This window comes from Anneissia japonica, unplaced genomic scaffold (assembly GCF_011630105.1).
Source record: "Anneissia japonica isolate Jap-2015-1 unplaced genomic scaffold, ASM1163010v1 scaffold1810_len1271414_cov176, whole genome shotgun sequence".
NCBI classification, from domain to species: Eukaryota; Metazoa; Echinodermata; class Crinoidea; order Comatulida; family Comatulidae; genus Anneissia; species Anneissia japonica.
This window is the reverse complement of record NW_022702449.1, coordinates 382,548-400,532: the sequence shown is the minus strand read 5'-3', so window position 1 is coordinate 400,532 and position 17,985 is coordinate 382,548. Positions and strand designations below refer to the sequence as shown.

Genomic DNA, 17,985 nt, shown 5'->3' with positions numbered 1-17,985 from the left:
AAAATACTGTTCCTAAAGGTAAAATTTGACAATGTAAATGAGAACCTCAGACGACAAAAGAATTCCCCTTAAAATATGTTTTAAATGTAGTAGTAGTATCCGACGGCAAGCAATCAAGAAAAAACTAAACTGGAACAACTCTCTCGACACGAAATGTTTAGTGTATCATACAAACGTACGAACTGAACACAAGCAATCAAGACAAGACTAGACAAGAACGACTCGCTCGACAAGAAAATTGTAGTTTATTGTTAGTTTATTTACAAACATTCAAATACCTCTGACCGCAAGCAATCAAGGAAAGACTAGACAAGAACAAACCCGCGTGTCACGAAAAGTTTAGTGTATTATACAAACGAGACCGCTACACAACGGCCTTCGAGATTATTCAAGAGGGGGGCTAAAGCCTGTTTAGCCCCCCTCTAAATCCGCCCCTGTTATGGCAATATTGATCACGTTTTTACTAGGCCTAATATGTGTTTAAGATTGTAACAAAATAATCCAGTAAAGTTAGTCGAGGAATGCAAAAATTATTACTACACCAACATCCACATACTCCTATTTCTCTCTAGCACGCGTCGTCATTGATTCTATAATTCACTTTTTTTACTTTTTAAAATTTCGTCGGCATACAACAGCATGTAGGCCTAGATCGTTTGGGATTAGGAGTGGAGTTGTTTGTAATCGTGAGAAAAAGTTCTTCTGTGCCAGGAATTTAACACAGGACCCCATCTTAAGTCAAGTAGGGCCTAAAATTAATGCTTCACCCAATAATAATTATTTGAATTTAATAATTTTTATCAATAATATCAATTATGTAATTTTTTTGACGCAATGATATAAGCAAGGTAATTCAACAGAATTGCCTTGATATAAAATACCTGAACAAAATTAATGCTAAGCACATAAGCTGCATATAAACACTCTTACGTGCTTTTTAAACGTGTCACCACAAGCGGGTCAAAGTTGCATGGAGATTCATTTTAACAGTGTTGTTGTATTTAAAGTGTAATGGTCATTCACGGAGGTATAAATTTTGAATTCATTTCATTTATGAGCATTTCTTGGCGACACATGCTTGCGATACCAAGACGTGGCTAGTCTAAAAAGAACTTTTGTGAATGTATACGTTCAATTGCGCTGCTTCAATTGTCATCAGGAGAAAAATATTAGCCTCCTGATGATCTGACAAAGCAATGTCTTGTCCTTCCCCAAATTTCCCCCCCCCCCCAAAAAAAACAAACAAGCAAGCGAACTACGTACACATCATCCCTAAATAATTCACAGTTCTATAGTTCTATTTAGAGAGGGGAAAAATGACGTGCTGTAATGGTCCACTACTGTAATTAATTATAAACGTTTGATGGAAAGGTGGAATACTGTAATATGAATGATGGTTTTTGAAACGGCAAAATTGTGTGTTTTGGCTTATTACAAAAACTTGAAACAGTGTTAGGCAAAATAACTCAGATTTGACACCCTGCAGGGCGGATCAAAAGAAAAAATGGGAAGGTCCATGCAACGTGCATAGCCCTGAAGAAAGGGGGGGGGGGGCGTTGGAGGCTTTTGTTTAGCAATGCTTGATCATAGATGCTGGTGCTGGTAATTTAAACCGAAATTTAGCAAGTTTTGGAGTAAGCCATCATGCTACCCTGTTTGTCTTTTTGGAAGGGGGAGGGGGTGCCTAGCCCTCACTGACTCCTTGGCTTTGCCCTTATGTATTCATAGCTCCGCTCCCAAATTCCTCACCAGCCCCAGTCAAAACTCAAACTGTATCTTCACCTTTGGGTCTCTAGCAATTTCGCTTTCAACAACAAAAATCATTAACTAACATGAATACGAAATACTCAATGTCAAGTTTTGAAAGATTTATGACGTTTAAGAATGTCAATGACATTGTACTGAAAAAATATGTTATTTTTTACACATTTCGTGATATCCCAATATATTTAAACATTGTTTGAGATTATTGTTTACAAATGCTTGATAGGTGTCTTGTTAAACAAAAATGCATAAAACATCCGACGGCGATTACTGTACAGAAAATGTCTGAGCAGCAGGAATTATACTACATCAAAGTTTAATGTACACACAATTTACTACACTACATGCTTATAATAATGATGAACAATACCTCTATACCTAGTTTAATACAGTTGTTATTACTACATACAACTTAGGTAAAACATTTGTGAAAAAACCAAGGGAGCATACAAGCTATTAGAGGGTGCTAATGCCAGGGCTAATGCAAATGTGGAGAATACATTTCACTCAAAATATAATTAGGCTGTACTGTATCAACTTTTTTTTAAATGGTCTCACAATAAGCCCTACTTTAACTAAGGTGCAATGTGAAGAGATTATGGTCAACATTCAAATTAGTTTCACATTTATCTATATAGGGAGGTTTCGCAAGCTTATGAAAACGACAACGAATAAGGTTACTACGTCATCATTTTTTTAGTCAATTCATCCCACACAGTAGCATATTTGTCACAACGTAGGGAATCTATGACTTTTAAATCAATCAATCAATCTCGTATATATATATATGTACTGTTAAAAATGTTTTAAGCACGAATGACAATAATGAACATGATGAATTCATTATCGTTATTATAAGGTTGCAAAATCTCCTTAATACTAATGGATTACATGTTGATCACACAAAAATCGTTTGTTTAAAACATTAAATTATAAGACTCGCAAAGAATTTGCCAATATTAACATATCCTAACCACCACACACTGGTACTGGTCTGGGCATTTATATTGCGCCTTTTCCTTGCGGTTATAAAGTGCAGTTCTTTTCCCTGGTCATTGGGTCCACATGCTAAGTGTTGCTGCTGGTAGTCAGCGCAGGAGCAGGCAACCCCACAAAGTACCCATTTATACTCCTGGGTGGAGAGAAGCAATGCAGATGAAGTGTCTTGCTCAAGGACACCAGCGAAATGCACAGCGAGGGATTGAAACCCCGACCGTTCCTGCTGCGCAAAACCGCTTCCACACGCCAACATCGCTTGATAGAACAAAATCAACCAATGCTGCGAGTTACATAAACTCCATGATAAAAAATAATACAAGTAAATTTTCATAATTAACAAAACTGTTATGTATAATCAAGTGACTCATTACATAAATAATCCAGAACAATGTCAACAAGAAATAAGAGAAATATACACAGGAAATAAACATAATTATTACAACTACATACTGTAGCTTGTAAACCACCTGGGTCGTGTTGATTTTCTATGCTTCAGTACATTTTTTTTGTTTAATGTGTCCTCAAATTCTAATGTTGTGAGTCAAATGGCAAACAGTCATTAAATTATAGATAACAGCTGTTTGAAAAATTAATGTCCGTCAATTGGCGAAGATATTTTATCATATTTTATAGTCGATAGCTAATAATTTTTATCAAAATGTACAAATTCAGCATCAGCAATCCATAAAAAAAAATTTCAGGTTTATATTAGATTTAGGCAACAGAATATCTATTGCCTATTATAAAATACCTTAGGGACTAACCACTATTTTTATCATCCTCCCTAGGCTGTGTGGGAGGGGTCTTTAGGTCTTTTTGAAAGTGACCCTTTTAATTGTATTGTGTACAATTTTAGGGGGTTAAAGGAAACAGACCCACAGGAAAACATCGAAAAGAAAGTTGGTAGAGAAACCTAACAGAAATCGGAGGGTCTTGGAATGGAATCGGAATGGAGATACAACAATTACAAAATGTGTTCAACCATTTCGTAGCCAAATACGTTATTTAAAAACACACACACACACACAATACTGTATAATAACATACTAGAGAGTAAAGACGACTTAATCTTTCTTAGCTATTTGAGTTTGGTACTTCATGTAGCAGTTTGCCTTAATAATAAATTTCATATTATTATTAACACAGAATTAAACTTTATATAATACATTTTTTTTGTTTAAATTTGTACACTATTTTTTACAGCTTGAATGAAAAACAAAAAATGTAAGTTGTAACTTCAACCCCATGCATATCATTAACAAATGTCATGCATATCATTAACAATTATTACAACTACTTTTGAAATGGGAAGAATAATGCCATAATATTATGAACGCTGAATTCTTTTTATTGAAACAATTAGGTATGCCTTCAATTTTGAACCCAAATACTATATACAGCATTTTCATGTTGTGATCTTTTATATCGCTAATCCAAATATGCTAACAATACAGTACATTGTTTTATTCTCCCATCTTACAGTACAGCTTCCGTCTGTTGTGTTATCCCAGAAACAAGAACTTGCTGTGTGAAGGCCAGCACCATTTTTTTGCATAATAACAGCTGAAACTGGAACATAAAAATCATATGATGATATATGATGATAATAAATGCAAAAGCACATTTTGAAATAAGAAAATATTGCATGATACATTCAAATTGACCATTAATTTGATATTTATTTTTCTTTGCTCAAGATTCAATTTTGGATTTACTGTAGTAAAATGACTACAATATGAAAGGGAAGAAGGAAACATGGCTTTTCTGGCTTCTAAATCACGTTGAGGGCCACTGCCTCAGTCATTGTATCTTGTTTCTTTATTTGAGTAAGCCCTAAAAATTAGGCATTTTTGGTTTGTTTCAGTCTTTCCCCCATTAGTTTGGTTTGATTCCTATTTAAGATTTCAAGTTTACCAATAATTTTTTGAAGTGTATAGAGTTCCTTACATTATGTTAGGCACAAAATAAATCTACCTACAGTATTTTATGAACCATGAAGGAAATAGCAGTAAACGATGAATATGGTATCTTTTATAAATGGTAATAAGATAATATAATAAATATTATAACTATGAAAATAGTATAATTGTAATGTTTTTGTTGTAATTGCTTTGTAATATGTGCTTTATGCAGTCAGACAGTTTAAATATGTAGCATTCAATGTAAGTTAAGTAGTAGTAACGAAAGCATATGAAAGATCAACTTACCTATATATTTGAAAGGCTTTCCTAACTTTGTTAATTGGTTGAGGCACTGTTCTACAACATTAGATGTCCACTGATTAATCTTGTTATGTTGGTAGGCATTACCACCAATTGTGCCCTCTATGGCTTCCTTGATGATGTTACTTACTTCATCTACAACAAAAGCTGTCTGTTGAACAAAATTAGGAATTATTAATAATTACTGTATATAATAAGGTGCAATTTCAAATATGATTGAATAATACTATTATAACAATTGCCTTCATCCCCGCGGGCTTCATCAGGAATTTTTTTTTTAAATAATGGTTCCTTCTAGCTTCTAGTTCCTATAGTGAACTTGAAACCTAATAATTGCTTAATAAATAAAATAGAACATTACATTACTGTCTTGAAACTGTTTATTTTTGGAAATGTGGAAGTTTTTTCTCTCTTACTACAGGGTCATCATACTGCACACTTTTTTTATTGCATCAAAACAAAAATAAAATATATTTAAAATGAATAAAACTGTGTTCAACATACAAAAATAAGGCATATTACAAAACATACTAGCCTACTCAGTAACACTAAGTTGTAACACTTTTTTACCAAAAAGGGATTTTTTATTTCAGAATATTATCTACTTAAGTTTAGAGAGAGGCCAGGCTAGGTAGATGATCACACCCTATCAATAGGTTAGGTGTTGACTCGCGTACGAGCGGCCTAGGCCCAGATTCACTGTATAGCACAGGCCTAAATAGGGTCTACCTAGGCCTAGCTAGGGTAGACCAGCCCTCACCGACCTTACTTGGATACCACACCGCACACACAACACAGCCGACAACTCACTCGGCCTAGCTTTATTTTGAATTTTAGAATGAAATAACTACAGACAACTAAATTCAAAATTAGCCTACCTCCTCTGGGGACTGAAAATCATCCATTTCAAAATTTCAATGCAACTTTTAGTTAAATATTAATAAAAATATGAACTGTTGTCGGTCACTTCTCTCGATGGGCGATATGTTTTTCCAACTATCTCTCAATCGTTTCTACCCACAAAAAAGTATTGTGGGTAATGTCAGACGCATCATCGACCATCATTGGTTGGCGTTCTTACTTGCGCCCTGAATCGGTGTTAATAATATAAGCAACACAGTGGTTCTTTCTTTCATTATACTTATAATTTAGTTTTTAGTTATGAACGGATGAACAAAAGGCTTTACATATTTTGTTTGCTTACTTTTTACTATGTTCATTTAGTTATTATACCACCTCCTTGGTTACCTGACCATTTTGAGCCTGTATGTTGAATGATGTGAATAAACAACATCGAAATAATTATCAGAAGGCTAATTTCTATATTAGTTATTTAATAAAGTTTGTAATAATAATTTAATAGTCTGATCATTTTTGATTGATAATATTGTCCTGATGGCCATGGTATGCCTTATATTATACTATAATCTCAGCTGGGCAGCGGTGTCATTCCTAGAGATTGGGAGATTAAAATAGCGACTTAGTATTAATAAATAGATTTTGGAGTGTGCACGGTTTTTCAAAGCTTTATAATGTCTTTATAAAGCCTAGCCTATGTTAATCTCTTATGTAAAGTCTCGATTTCAGAGCTGTTTTTTCTTTTATTTATTGCTTGAGGTATGTGTCGTCTCTAAAGACTTCCAACAAGTTTTTCTAATAACACAAATATACCACATGCGTGATGAAACCACCAAAATTTTTAGTTTAATTCTGGAAATACCGTAAAACCTCGATTTGAAGCCCACTGGGCTTAATCTCGAGATGAAGCCCATCTCGAATTGAAGCCCTCTTTTTAGTTTGGTAAATTAGCATGGCTTCTTTTCAAGATATCCAGTCACATACACTGTACATGAATTTCAGAAAACAAATATTATTATTATTATATACAAGCTTGGTTTTTTTTTAAATTTTTTTTTTTTAACAATAGTTTAGGTGATTTAATGCCAGTTAAATACACTCCATGATACTAGTGATTGATGTTACATTGGCCTTATTTATTGTTTTACAGTACAAATTCACAAAATTTCACAGCATTCACAGAAAAGAAGCACCCCCCCCCCCCTCTTTACTTACAATAAGACTCAAAAACTGACTGATCAATGCCCGCATGTATCATATAGGCTAAAAATAAGTAATGATAATATTAAACGGTTAAAATAAACATTCCTGAATTAAAATTAAAGTGGGATCTACCACAATTGCCACTACTGTAAAATCTATTGAAATTTGCTACAAAGAAATAAATCATGCTAACAAGCAAAACCATTTAAAAATAAATGATAAAACATTCACTTTAACTATTAAAATAAAATTTAGGAAAATAATGAATAATGCTAGCCAATTGAAATGTCTGAATTAAATGTTTCTTCTGTCTATAACCATCAAAATTTATACAGCCAGCCCAGAGAGAACGATCTCTTCATCAGCATTCACTTTAAGCCTCGTATACATCATTAAAATTATGTTTATCAAACTCAACGGTGTTTGATCAAAGAAATCATGAATTGCTAGGATTGGATATTTTCGGTGAAATACATTTGATAAACAACAAAATTCTGAGGAAATTTAGAGTGCCGGTCGTTCTGGTGCTTCTGAAATGGGAGTGCTACGGGAAACAATGCCCTGCTGTTTCCAGGAGCAGATTGTGTTCTTTAACACATGTATGATTCATACAGCATAGAGAATTGCATAAACATTTATTGCAAAAGATGGTACGATAAAGCTGTAAACTTGTCTTTTAGCTGAGCTGCTGAAACACGTTGTGAGCAGCGATGGCTTGAACCGGGGATTAAAGGTATGGAAGGATCTACGACTAGCTCACACATGGTGGCTGCCAACAATTTAGCCTACTGTACCAAGCTCCTCTCATCTACATCATCAGTTAACTTTGATCAAACATTGGTGAATCAGACACAAATCTAATAATGTTGTGTGCTTCCAAGTTTAGATATTTCCAATTTCTGAAAATTTAACAGACTTTTCATTTCATCTGAAGGGACTGGATACACCTCACTCTGACCTCCCTAAAAATATACTGGTCAAAACAACAGAGATATTATTTATACACAATTGCTCTGGTTTTTTTTTATTTGCAAATTTTCATGGACAAAAGCAGTGATAATTCCCTTGTAAAAATATTTGGTAAGCTATAATTCATAGAATGTTAACTTTGGCTCATAAAATAATTCAAGGCAGGGCACATAAATGAAATTCCAAGATATATAAACAAGACTCCATGGCTCTATTAAAAGGTAATGCCATGGCTTCTTTTCAAGATATCCAGTCACATACACTGTACATGAATTTCAGAAAACAAATATTATTATTATTATATACAAGCTTGGTTTTTTTTTAAATTTTTTTTTTTTAACAATAGTTTAGGTGATTTTTTTTATTTGCAAATTTTCATGGACAAAAGCAGTGATAATTCCCTTGTAAAAATATTTGGTAAGCTATAATTCATAGAATGTTAACTTTGGCTCATAAAATAATTCAAGGCAGGGCACATAAATGAAATTCCAAGATATATAAACAAGACTCCATGGCTCTATTAAAAGGTAATGCCATAACCACCTATACCTTTATAACTGCAATTATGTTTATTCATAACCAAATTAAATTAAAATAAGTAAAAACCTGTACTAAAAACAATACTCTATGAGTACCGTCCAAGTTAAGTCTGTAAAATAATGTAATAATAATAAATGTACATGGTATAAAATTATAGCTGAAAAGTACTTGAGATATGTCCATATATGAATGTGATGTGGCATCATTATGCCCATATATAGGCAAGTTAGATACCTGTCATATAAACTTGCTTAGTGTTTATGACTTTCAATGTTCCAAAGCCGATTACTAACTGTGCCCGACGCGATTCTATGAAGAATGCAATGCGACGACGGGTGCACAACGGATAATTTTTACGATGATCCAGACTGCCACCGATAATCAGCAGATGGCGTCACCTAGCGCTCAAAGGGAGCGAAGTTGAATTCGTCATGCGATGGTTGTACAATGCAGTAAGTGCCCGGCTTAACTCACGTAAATAACATACAGTGTACATACAGTGTACTCCTATACTCTACATTTTTCAATGTCTACATTATTTTTTACTATACTTCATTAGTACAGTATTCTTTCTGGAATTCATGTAACTTTTACTTATAGTGTACATGAAATAATTAAATATGTAGCCCTCTTTAAAATGTCATAGCATTTTATTCCTTCCATGATAGTGAACATGCTCATGAAAACCCTTTGTCATTATAAATACTTCTATTTTGTTCAATGGCATATCTAAGGTACCAGGGGCGGCACCACCAGCGAGGGGGCAGGGGGCTTAAGGCCCCCCATCGGTCTGGTCAAGCCCCCCCCATCGGCCAAATCTCGTCGGGCAGTCGGATCAAAATAAAAAATAGGCCTAGTTTTCCCATCCCAGCCATTTCCTGCCATCTAGAAATCTCAATTTTTTTTTTTAAATCTTGTTTTTGGAGGAGGGGACACCCCCCTTCCCATACCCACCGGCTTGGCCTTTAGTTAGTTACACCCACAAATACTTAGCCCCCCCTTGTCGGACATCTTAGAGCCGCCACTGCCCCTTCACTTTCTAATCCTGTAGATATGTCACTAATTTCATTGTACCTAATCAGTTAATCATTGTCGTCTACTAGGTATGCCAGGATACTTAATAAAAATTAGCATTAACTATACAAGCAAAAGAAAACACAAAAATTAGATTAAATTAATAGACACATTATAACTATTGCATTACTTCTTCAATGATATAATGAAGAAATAAATAAGATGTTTCCATCCTGGTCTTGCATTTGTAGCTGCAACGAGGACTCTAAAATTTGTTCAGTTTTTGGTTTTTTTTCATCATTTTTTAATTTTCCATTGAGTTCATAGTCTTTGTGCTGCCTTTTTTCACTTTCTCATATCTTTCTAATTTTGGGAGGGTTTTTTTCTATATGTTATCTCAGTGCTTATGTAAAGATCTACACAAAATCCTTTTAAAGTTTAGAGTCTGAATGGACAGTCTGGACTTGCAGAGCACTTGATGTTCAATATTTAAGCTTCTGGTTCATTGTCATGATCTCCATTGAGACATCTTCTAGCAGTCTCATGAATTTTGTCCACGTCATCATCTTCAATGTTTACCTCAGGGTCGTTAGCTTGTGCGTCATCGTTTTGAAACTCCCGATAACGATCATTTGAACTTACAACCCCGGTTTTCTTTAAACTGTACAGAACAATTCCCAAGACAATCGTAACGAAGGACAAGAAGTACAAGAATGAGAACTGTGGGGAAAAAAAGAAAGAAAATTATATTTAATAGAATATGGATATTAAGATTTATGCTTCCTGCTAACCTGCAAAACATTTGAGCTGCAGACATCCAAGCATTATTAGTGGTCTAAAGCTTCAGAAACAAGAGTGCTAAGATGTTCATTTTTTTTGGTAAAAATCCCATGTTTTTTAGGTATAGACAATCTTTCCTAAAACTTGTTGGGAAATTTGAGCATAAAAATCATCATGATCTTGGTTTGTCAATTTCAATTTGATTTTAGTGTATTTTTATATTTTTTATAAATGTGAATAATATAATTATAATCTTTGTTTATAGTCTTGTTTATCAAATTGTACATAATAATAATAATAATAATTATAAAATAACACTGTATTAATTAAGTTTTGTAAATCATTGTATTTTTTAATGGTTTAATTTCAATTATCTATTACCTATTGTAACATTTAAGATTCTATTTTTGTAAGACTTTTAGATATTAGGTAGTTTAGTCATTGTCTTGATCATTTTGGAAAGGCGCTATATAAATCATCATTATTATTATTATTATAATTTTTAATCAAATTTAAAGATATTCGATTTATGATATGATACAAATACAATGTATATTTTAAGATTATTAATCACTTACAGTGTAATGAAAAACAAAAAGTCCAATAAGAAGACTGTAGATGTCTGCTGTGAGAATTGAGAGGTTGACGGCCATTGCACTGCTCAGGCGTATTATAGTAGGCATTAAGGAGTATAAACTGAACAGGCATATTGCAAATCCCAGCAGTAGTAGAATGGCTTGCCAACTCCACTCATATTTAATCAGCTCTTCACGTTCAAATATGATCCTGAAAAATAAAAAAGAAGTAAAATCATTTATGCTATTAAGCCTGAATTTTTCATTTTGAGTGTAGGGGCAAGAATAATTACTAATAATGAATAGTATTATCAATAATATATTATCATTGATATCATTATCATAACACATCATTCAAATATTAATAATTAATTTCATTTCATCTTTAATTTCAGAAAATAAATACATATGGTGAAATATTCTCCATAGCTTAAAGTCAATTATGTAGGGTATAAACAACAGTATATCATTACATTAATAACTTCATCCATCTACAGTAAAGAGTAGATGATGGAAGAGCAAATTTGTATACTTGTTACTAGCTTGTTACTATGACAGGAATTGATTCATCATCATCATCATCATCATCATTAATAAATTAGTAGAGTTGCTAATGTTTAAAACCTCGTGGTAGTGGACCTTTTCGCTAAGCCACGCCTCCTGGATATGGCTGCCATGGTCCCACAAAACAACAGTGTAAAAACATATGCGTTTGTGTTAATATGTTTGTTGGATACGTGCGTTTCCCAGCTCTGTTCTGATTGGTCGGTTGTTAAGTTTGATTGACACTCCAGAAAGGTTTACTGATACCCTGAGATTGAAAACTAAGCTGCAAGATACAACTTACAGTTGGATACCGCATATGAAGCTGCCAAATAAGCCAACGAGTCCTAGGAACTCTGTCCGCGTGTAGAAACGCACCGCATACTCCTCTGCTATGTTTGATACACCATACAAAGAAGCACCCACAATGCACAACATATCACCTAGCAACTTATCACTGGCACCTACAACAGGAGAATTTTTAAAATCTTATTGTGATGGCCATGAAAATATTTATAATACTGTATAAGTTTAAAGACTTACTTCATTAGTACAGAGAACCACTAAACCTAGGATATATCATATCATATGCATCACAAAATAATATCACAATATTTGTAGCAATACAGATTCAAGAACATTTATTTAAATTTAATTAGTTACCAAATATCATCAAAGTTTATATGCAGCTCTTAGCAAGTGTCCAAGATTTGGTGAGGTGACATATTGATATGGAAATAGCCAGTAAGCGTAGCATGACTAATCAATTGTATTTGAGTTTTATTTTGACTGAAGACTTTTTAACTACATGAAACTTCACTACTATATATATTCTACTATTTGGTAGGCCATATAATTATTGGTAAACATAGCTTGCTACTGTTTAGTCAAAATAAACAAGATAGTGGAATTGATAGAGGGTCACAAATAAATTTATATAATACTGTACCACCACTGTGCGACCTTCCAGTCCGAAGGTCAGCCCAAATCATTAAGGGCACGCCAATCAAACATACAACCACACCAACAACGTGGTTGCCGAAAAACTTGGTCTTTAAAATGACGAACGACAAGAGAAGAACAACTGGTATTGTAATGCAATCCAACAGCTAAATAAAAAATATTAAATAAATATTAACATAAATATTTCACACTGGTCAGACCTCATTAACATATTAGATTATCTTATTATTACCTCAACCAATTTGTAAATGTGATGAATGAGAAAGGCTTTCTTTATTCAAGCTATTGGCAATGTACAAAATAGTAAATTTGCTTTGCACATGTATATATGGTCAAATAGTGACAACCACTTACAAGTATTATAGTCAGAAACAAGTTATTTATTTAGACTTTACCTATATTTTACTTTATCTATACTAAATGGCTTAAAAATGGAAAAAATAAAGTAATTTAAAAACACACCCAAATTCATATTTTAGGCAGGAGGGGTGGGGGAAGTCTTATATTGCATTAAAGAAACTTAGCTTTCAAATGAAATACTGTAAGATTGAGAAAAAAACATTGAAAATAAATACTTTTCTTGGCATTTACAATAATTGAAATATTAGTCTCTTAACATGGATGGAAATAAAGTTAAAGTGCCGTATATTCTCGCGCATACCGTAAGTTTCAGAAGGCTTTTGGACGATTTTTTTATGTTGTGCATATAAGACGACCCCCCTGTTCCACCGTCTAAATTCCATTTTAGCCTTCAGATCGTCATATTTTATAATTCCAAGGCCTAGACTTGGTATTGTTCATGGATTTTATTGTATCATCAATGAAAGCATTAATAAATGAACTTTGTCAACAAATCTAATTTTGTTTTGCAGCAAATGGTGACACCCATTGTAAGGTAACTCCTGGGAGAATGTAGAAACATGCAGATATCATGAATTTGCGGAAGATGTGTTCCGGGAAATTTATACTTGGTCGGGAGACTTGGGCCCCCTTTATAACTAAATTTATAACGTGTGGTCTTATACCTGTACACTGGTCAAGGTAGTATATTGATATGCCTTCACTACAAAATAGTTAGCTTCCACATCGACTAAGGCAACCAGCAAATACTTCCACCAACGCTGACGACATATGTTATAGAAATTGTTATCTCCTTGTCGATAGCAAAGCTGGGTGCAGTACACCGCAGTAAGCAACACGTAGTTGAGAAAACTCTGAGCAGTTGGTGCATTTATTCCGTGCTCAGAATTCAGAAGCTGACTTGTGATGGCAGTCCCGCAAATAAGTAGAGATAATATCTGACCTCCAACCAGCAATTTCAGAAAATCTCTAGAAAACATAAAAACAAACATACTAAATATTGATAATGAATCTTGATTTAAAAAAGGATGTATAATAGTTCCAACAATTTTACTTACTACCCAGACTGTAAAGTAAGGCCTGCATGGAGTATATATCCTCCGCGCAATAATTAGGTCTAAAAACCCGTCTAATTTTCAAAATTAAGAGCCGATTTCAGACTTTTCAACCCCTACTGTAGACCTTAAAAATCTGCATTGGCAGTTGAAGGGCGCCCCCATTACTGGCATTTAGTGAAATGCACCGTCAACGTCAAAATATTCTGATAGCCTTAATGTCTTTCGAGGTTTATAAATGTTTATAATTGGGTTTTCCATTCATATGACATCTATTTTACCGTGCGAGTCCAATGGTTTTTTTTAGGGCCGTAAAAGTTAGGGCATATAGAAATAATTGTTAGATTATCACACTCCTGCCTGCGTAAAAAATTTGGGAAATATTGATGCGGGAATGAAAACAATAATTTTTACCACATAATTTATTTCAACAGCATAAAAAAACTGCTGAGCTGGAAATAAATTTTCTTTAAAAAAATAATAAAATAATAAACTAGTTTTTATACAATATTTACAATATTCTTGTCAAATAAAACATTCCCACCTCATCTATAAAAAAAAAGCAATATTCTTATTGTTCAATAAAAAAAAAAAAAAACAAAAAAAAAAAACTGCCCACCCTCCACTTCTTTTTTTTTTTTTAAAAAGAGTTATAAATCTAATATTAATAATTTTTTCTATGTTCCCTTAAATGAGGTGGTTTTACTGTAAATACAACAAATTTGAGCTGTGCGGTTTTTGAGGTATCATCCACGGAATTAAAATACTTTATAGTATGGCTTACTATTAAACTAAACTTTCTTGAATCTAAAATTAAAATGTAAATTAAGACAAGAAGTATTAACTACTGTATTATCCTAACATGTATATGTAAATTATGCCTTTCTGTGGCTCTACCAATCAAAATAACGTATGCAAATTACTTACTGTAATGTAATTGAATTCATTATTTGCCTACCTGGTAAATACAACTTGTAATTTTGCCTTTGCAACTTCAACACACGAATGGCAACCCATCTTGAAATATAATAAAATAAATATGTACACCACAAAAATTAACAATAAACAACTATAACTCTGCTACTATTTTGTCCAGTGTCGTCCTTATATGTCAAGACAGGACAAATACCAGCGACCGAGTGCGTGTGAGCCACACACAACAGGCACGGTGCTGCTCTGACTGGCTGAGAACGTGTTGCTGACTTATTGTGCTGCTAAACGTAAGTAAGTTACGTTCCGTGGACTCACTGTATTTCTTGAATGAATTATCCAATTATCTTCAATAACTTCTGAAAATTAAAAAACTTCACTTTAAGATGTCATTAATAATTTTCTTAGATTCATTAAATCAGACATATTTTCAAGCCTACATCAAGCTAGGCCTAGCTAGCAAGCAGCGCACATGTACAATGTGGTGACGTAATATTGTGAGATACGTACTGAAATAGAATGAGCCACTTTAATACAATGATGGCCATTGGACAAACTGCTAAAATGAGAGGAATTTAAACCAATCACCGGGTGCGTAAATATTTTCTTTCGTAGTCGCTTCACAATGTAAAGAATAAACAACGGTCCATAATAGAATTAAAGATGTAACAAAAATACTGTGTTGTTTGTGTCCTTAGATATATCAAACCACAATTTAATTAAGTTAAATAAAATTAAAAATTATAATTGTACAGTATATTGTAATAAATCTAAAACATAAGCGAAAATAGAAAACAGTCTGCTAAAAATCATGCGGTCTAAGGTCTCACTTCATAAATTACAATTTAAAACCCTTCCTGTGGGTCAAAGTTCATGTTTATAACTTGTGAGTAAAAAACGAAGGAAAACACCTTCAATCAAGTCGTTTATTAATTTGTGTATTAATTGCATTTATTGTAAGTTAATTTATTAGGTTTAGAATAAGTGCCTAGAATGAACGATATGGGAGGCGATCAACTGGCAGGTTTGCCGCCAGAAGTTATATGGGAATACCAATTTCGGATGATATTGGTTGGAGATTCGACAGTAGGGAAATCGTGTTTGTTGAGACGATTTTGTGATGGTAAATTTTTCGAGACATCCGACCCTACAGTTGGTGTCGACTTTTATGCAAGACTTATAGAAGTTGCACCTGGAAGAAGGGTTAAACTTCAGTTATGGGATACAGCTGGTCAAGAACGGTTTAGGTGAGACTTTATTAATTTTGTTTTAAATGAACCCGACGAGTTTTCTAGCCTTAGGCTACCACCTCCTCCTAACCTTCCTAGCTGGGGAAGCGCCATTGGAGGATAGCCGTTTAGGAAGGAGGTTATCTGTGCCTAAAGGAAGTGATCAATTAAGTGTTTAACAGACTTCCTAATGAGAATACGAACGTATAATGTCTTTTAATAAAATTGTGCTAATGGGTCCTGGTCCTTTTGAATACTGCATCAGATTCAAATGGTTGCTTTTTTTATTCAGTTTGATTTTTATTAAATTTTATATGTTTTAGTGCAGGTATTTTATCAGTAAATGTTACCTCTAATTTAAATTACTGTATTTTGATTGTTTTTATGATGTGGGTTTTCCTATTTGTGAAGCAAGTTAATAATAATAGATGTTAAAAATTTTAATATTAATATAATGACTAAAATACAAATTTTACATACTTTTTTTCAGATCTATAACAACATCTTATTATCGAAACTCTGTTGGGGTATTGCTAGTGTTTGACATTTCTAATCGCAAAAGTTTTGAGCATCTACAAGAATGGTTCCTGGAAGCCCAAGAAAATGTAGTTTATCCACGAAGTGTGGTGTACATGGTAATTGGCCATAAAAGTGATTTGAAAGATTTACGACAAGTTGCAGTAGAAGAGGGCGAGAAGTTTGCCAAAGCATACGGAATGAAGTACATAGAAACATCCGCAAAAGCATGCATCAATGTAGAGGCCGCATTCTCAGTAATGGCCAAGGAAATTTACGTCAAACTTCAGGAAGGAGAAGTAAAGATGCACGAGGGATGGGATGGCATCAAAGGTGGATTCTCAACACCACGAGAAACTCTTCGGCTAGAGGAACCAACACAAAGGCAAAGAATATGTTGTGGATGAGGAAGAAATTTGAATATTTCAGTTTTACTGGTTTGCATGTAAATTGTCTGTATTTATGAAATTGTGATGGATGTTCTGAACACTAGAAGGCACAACTGCTTGACCTGTGACCCAATGGGTGACATTCCCCAGGAAGTACTAAATTCTGCTCATAATTACTGTACAAGGTTGGAAAATCGATTCATTTGAGTGAGCACAATTGTATAAATTTAAAATGACCATATTTGGTAAGAGCCTGCAGTACTGCAGATTTTCTAGATAATAAATTAAATGATCAAGTGACTTATTGTTTCTGATGACAACTCCAAAATAATGAATGGATTAAACATATTTTTTAATTAATAATTATGCATTAATTGATATTTAACATTTAAATCATTGATAGTGATTAGTATACCTTTAAAAATTATGTAATTTTTCCCTCCTAAAATTAAATATTATACATAACACATTGTGTATGTGGCAAAAAAACCCATGCATATTTGATGTAAACATTTAATTATGGGGTGTAATTTTATATCAGTATCTTAAAAAGTATTTGAATGAATTGGCTTTGGAATATTTAATTTAAGCTATTTATTTAGGCTTGCATTGTGGCGAGAATGCGAAGTTATTCATTTTAAAGATACTGGAGGGTTGGCTGCCATTAGTTTTAATAATAAGAAAAGGTGGTAAGTGTTTAAGAATGGTGTAAACAAAATTGAATGATTCCTCTTGGTATGATTCCTCTTGGTACAGTAATACCATGTTTTGACTTGTCATGTAGCAATAAACTGTATACCTTGTTGCATGCCCTGTGGACTGATCTTCACAACTCTCTTTTTATTTTCCCCCATTCTGTACTGTATAAAATAGATTTGCAATACAAATTTATTTATTTTATTTTTTTGCTATTTCTCCTATATGTTCAATCGTTTATCTCTTGAACTAAATAGAATCCTATTACTAAATATTTTAATGTCTGTATAAATTAAGGTATGTTAGATTCTTCAGTCGCTAGTAGGGGAAAATCAAAAATAAAAAAAAACTGATGCCAATGGAGAATTGGATAAAAAAAA

At 33.4% G+C, this 17,985-nt stretch overlaps 3 protein-coding genes across 4 annotated transcripts; 1 reads left to right on the top strand and 2 right to left on the bottom strand.

The window, feature by feature from the left end:
* Positions 1 to 2,063: 2,063 nt before the first annotated feature.
* On the bottom strand, positions 2,064 to 6,021 carry LOC117103899 (dynein light chain Tctex-type 1). Its single transcript, XM_033244526.1, has 3 exons — positions 5,864 to 6,021; positions 4,971 to 5,136; positions 2,064 to 4,332 (listed from the first exon to the last, which is right to left on the bottom strand). The coding sequence occupies exons 1-3, from the start codon at positions 5,888 to 5,890 to the stop codon at positions 4,184 to 4,186; spliced, it is 342 nt and encodes a 113-aa protein (XP_033100417.1). The 5' UTR covers positions 5,891 to 6,021; the 3' UTR covers positions 2,064 to 4,183.
* A 3,901-nt stretch (positions 6,022 to 9,922) lies between these two features.
* On the bottom strand, positions 9,923 to 15,276 carry LOC117103884 (solute carrier family 35 member F1-like). Of its 2 annotated transcripts, XM_033244510.1 has the most exons (7): positions 15,094 to 15,276; positions 14,804 to 14,862; positions 13,456 to 13,759; positions 12,417 to 12,576; positions 11,772 to 11,931; positions 10,928 to 11,135; positions 9,923 to 10,289 (listed from the first exon to the last, which is right to left on the bottom strand). In XM_033244510.1, exons 2-7 carry the CDS (start codon positions 14,860 to 14,862, stop codon positions 10,059 to 10,061), a joined length of 1,122 nt encoding a protein of 373 aa, XP_033100401.1. In that variant the 5' UTR covers positions 15,094 to 15,276; the 3' UTR covers positions 9,923 to 10,058. The 2 variants fall into 2 exon arrangements, with proteins under 2 accessions (XP_033100401.1, XP_033100400.1); XM_033244509.1 differs by having other exon boundaries at positions 14,804 to 15,276.
* A 346-nt stretch (positions 15,277 to 15,622) lies between these two features.
* On the top strand, positions 15,623 to 17,985 carry LOC117103885 (ras-related protein Rab-39B-like). Its single transcript, XM_033244512.1, has 2 exons — positions 15,623 to 16,022; positions 16,495 to 17,985. The coding sequence occupies exons 1-2, from the start codon at positions 15,769 to 15,771 to the stop codon at positions 16,925 to 16,927; spliced, it is 687 nt and encodes a 228-aa protein (XP_033100403.1). The 5' UTR covers positions 15,623 to 15,768; the 3' UTR covers positions 16,928 to 17,985.

Coding starts and splice junctions, on each gene's coding strand:
- LOC117103899 (XM_033244526.1), bottom strand. CDS start 5,890: ATGGATGATTTTCAGTCCCCAGAGGAG. Junction 5,137..5,863: donor ATTTTCAGTCCCCAGAGGAG/GTAGGCTAATTT, acceptor TTTGTTCAACAG/ACAGCTTTTGTTGTAGATGA. Junction 4,333..4,970: donor AAAGCCTTTCAAATATATAG/GTAAGTTGATCT, acceptor TTTATGTTCCAG/TTTCAGCTGTTATTATGCAA.
- LOC117103884 (XM_033244509.1), bottom strand. CDS start 14,862: ATGGGTTGCCATTCGTGTGTTGAAGTTGCAAAGGCAAAATTACAAGTT. Junction 12,577..13,455: donor CTACCTTGACCAGTGTACAG/GTATAAGACCAC, acceptor TTTTTTATTTAG/CTGTTGGATTGCATTACAAT. Junction 11,932..12,416: donor TGGAAGGTCGCACAGTGGTG/GTACAGTATTAT, acceptor CTCCTGTTGTAG/GTGCCAGTGATAAGTTGCTA.
- LOC117103885 (XM_033244512.1), top strand. CDS start 15,769: ATGAACGATATGGGAGGCGATCAACTGGCAGGTTTGCCGCCAGAAGTT. Junction 16,023..16,494: donor GCTGGTCAAGAACGGTTTAG/GTGAGACTTTAT, acceptor ACTTTTTTTCAG/ATCTATAACAACATCTTATT.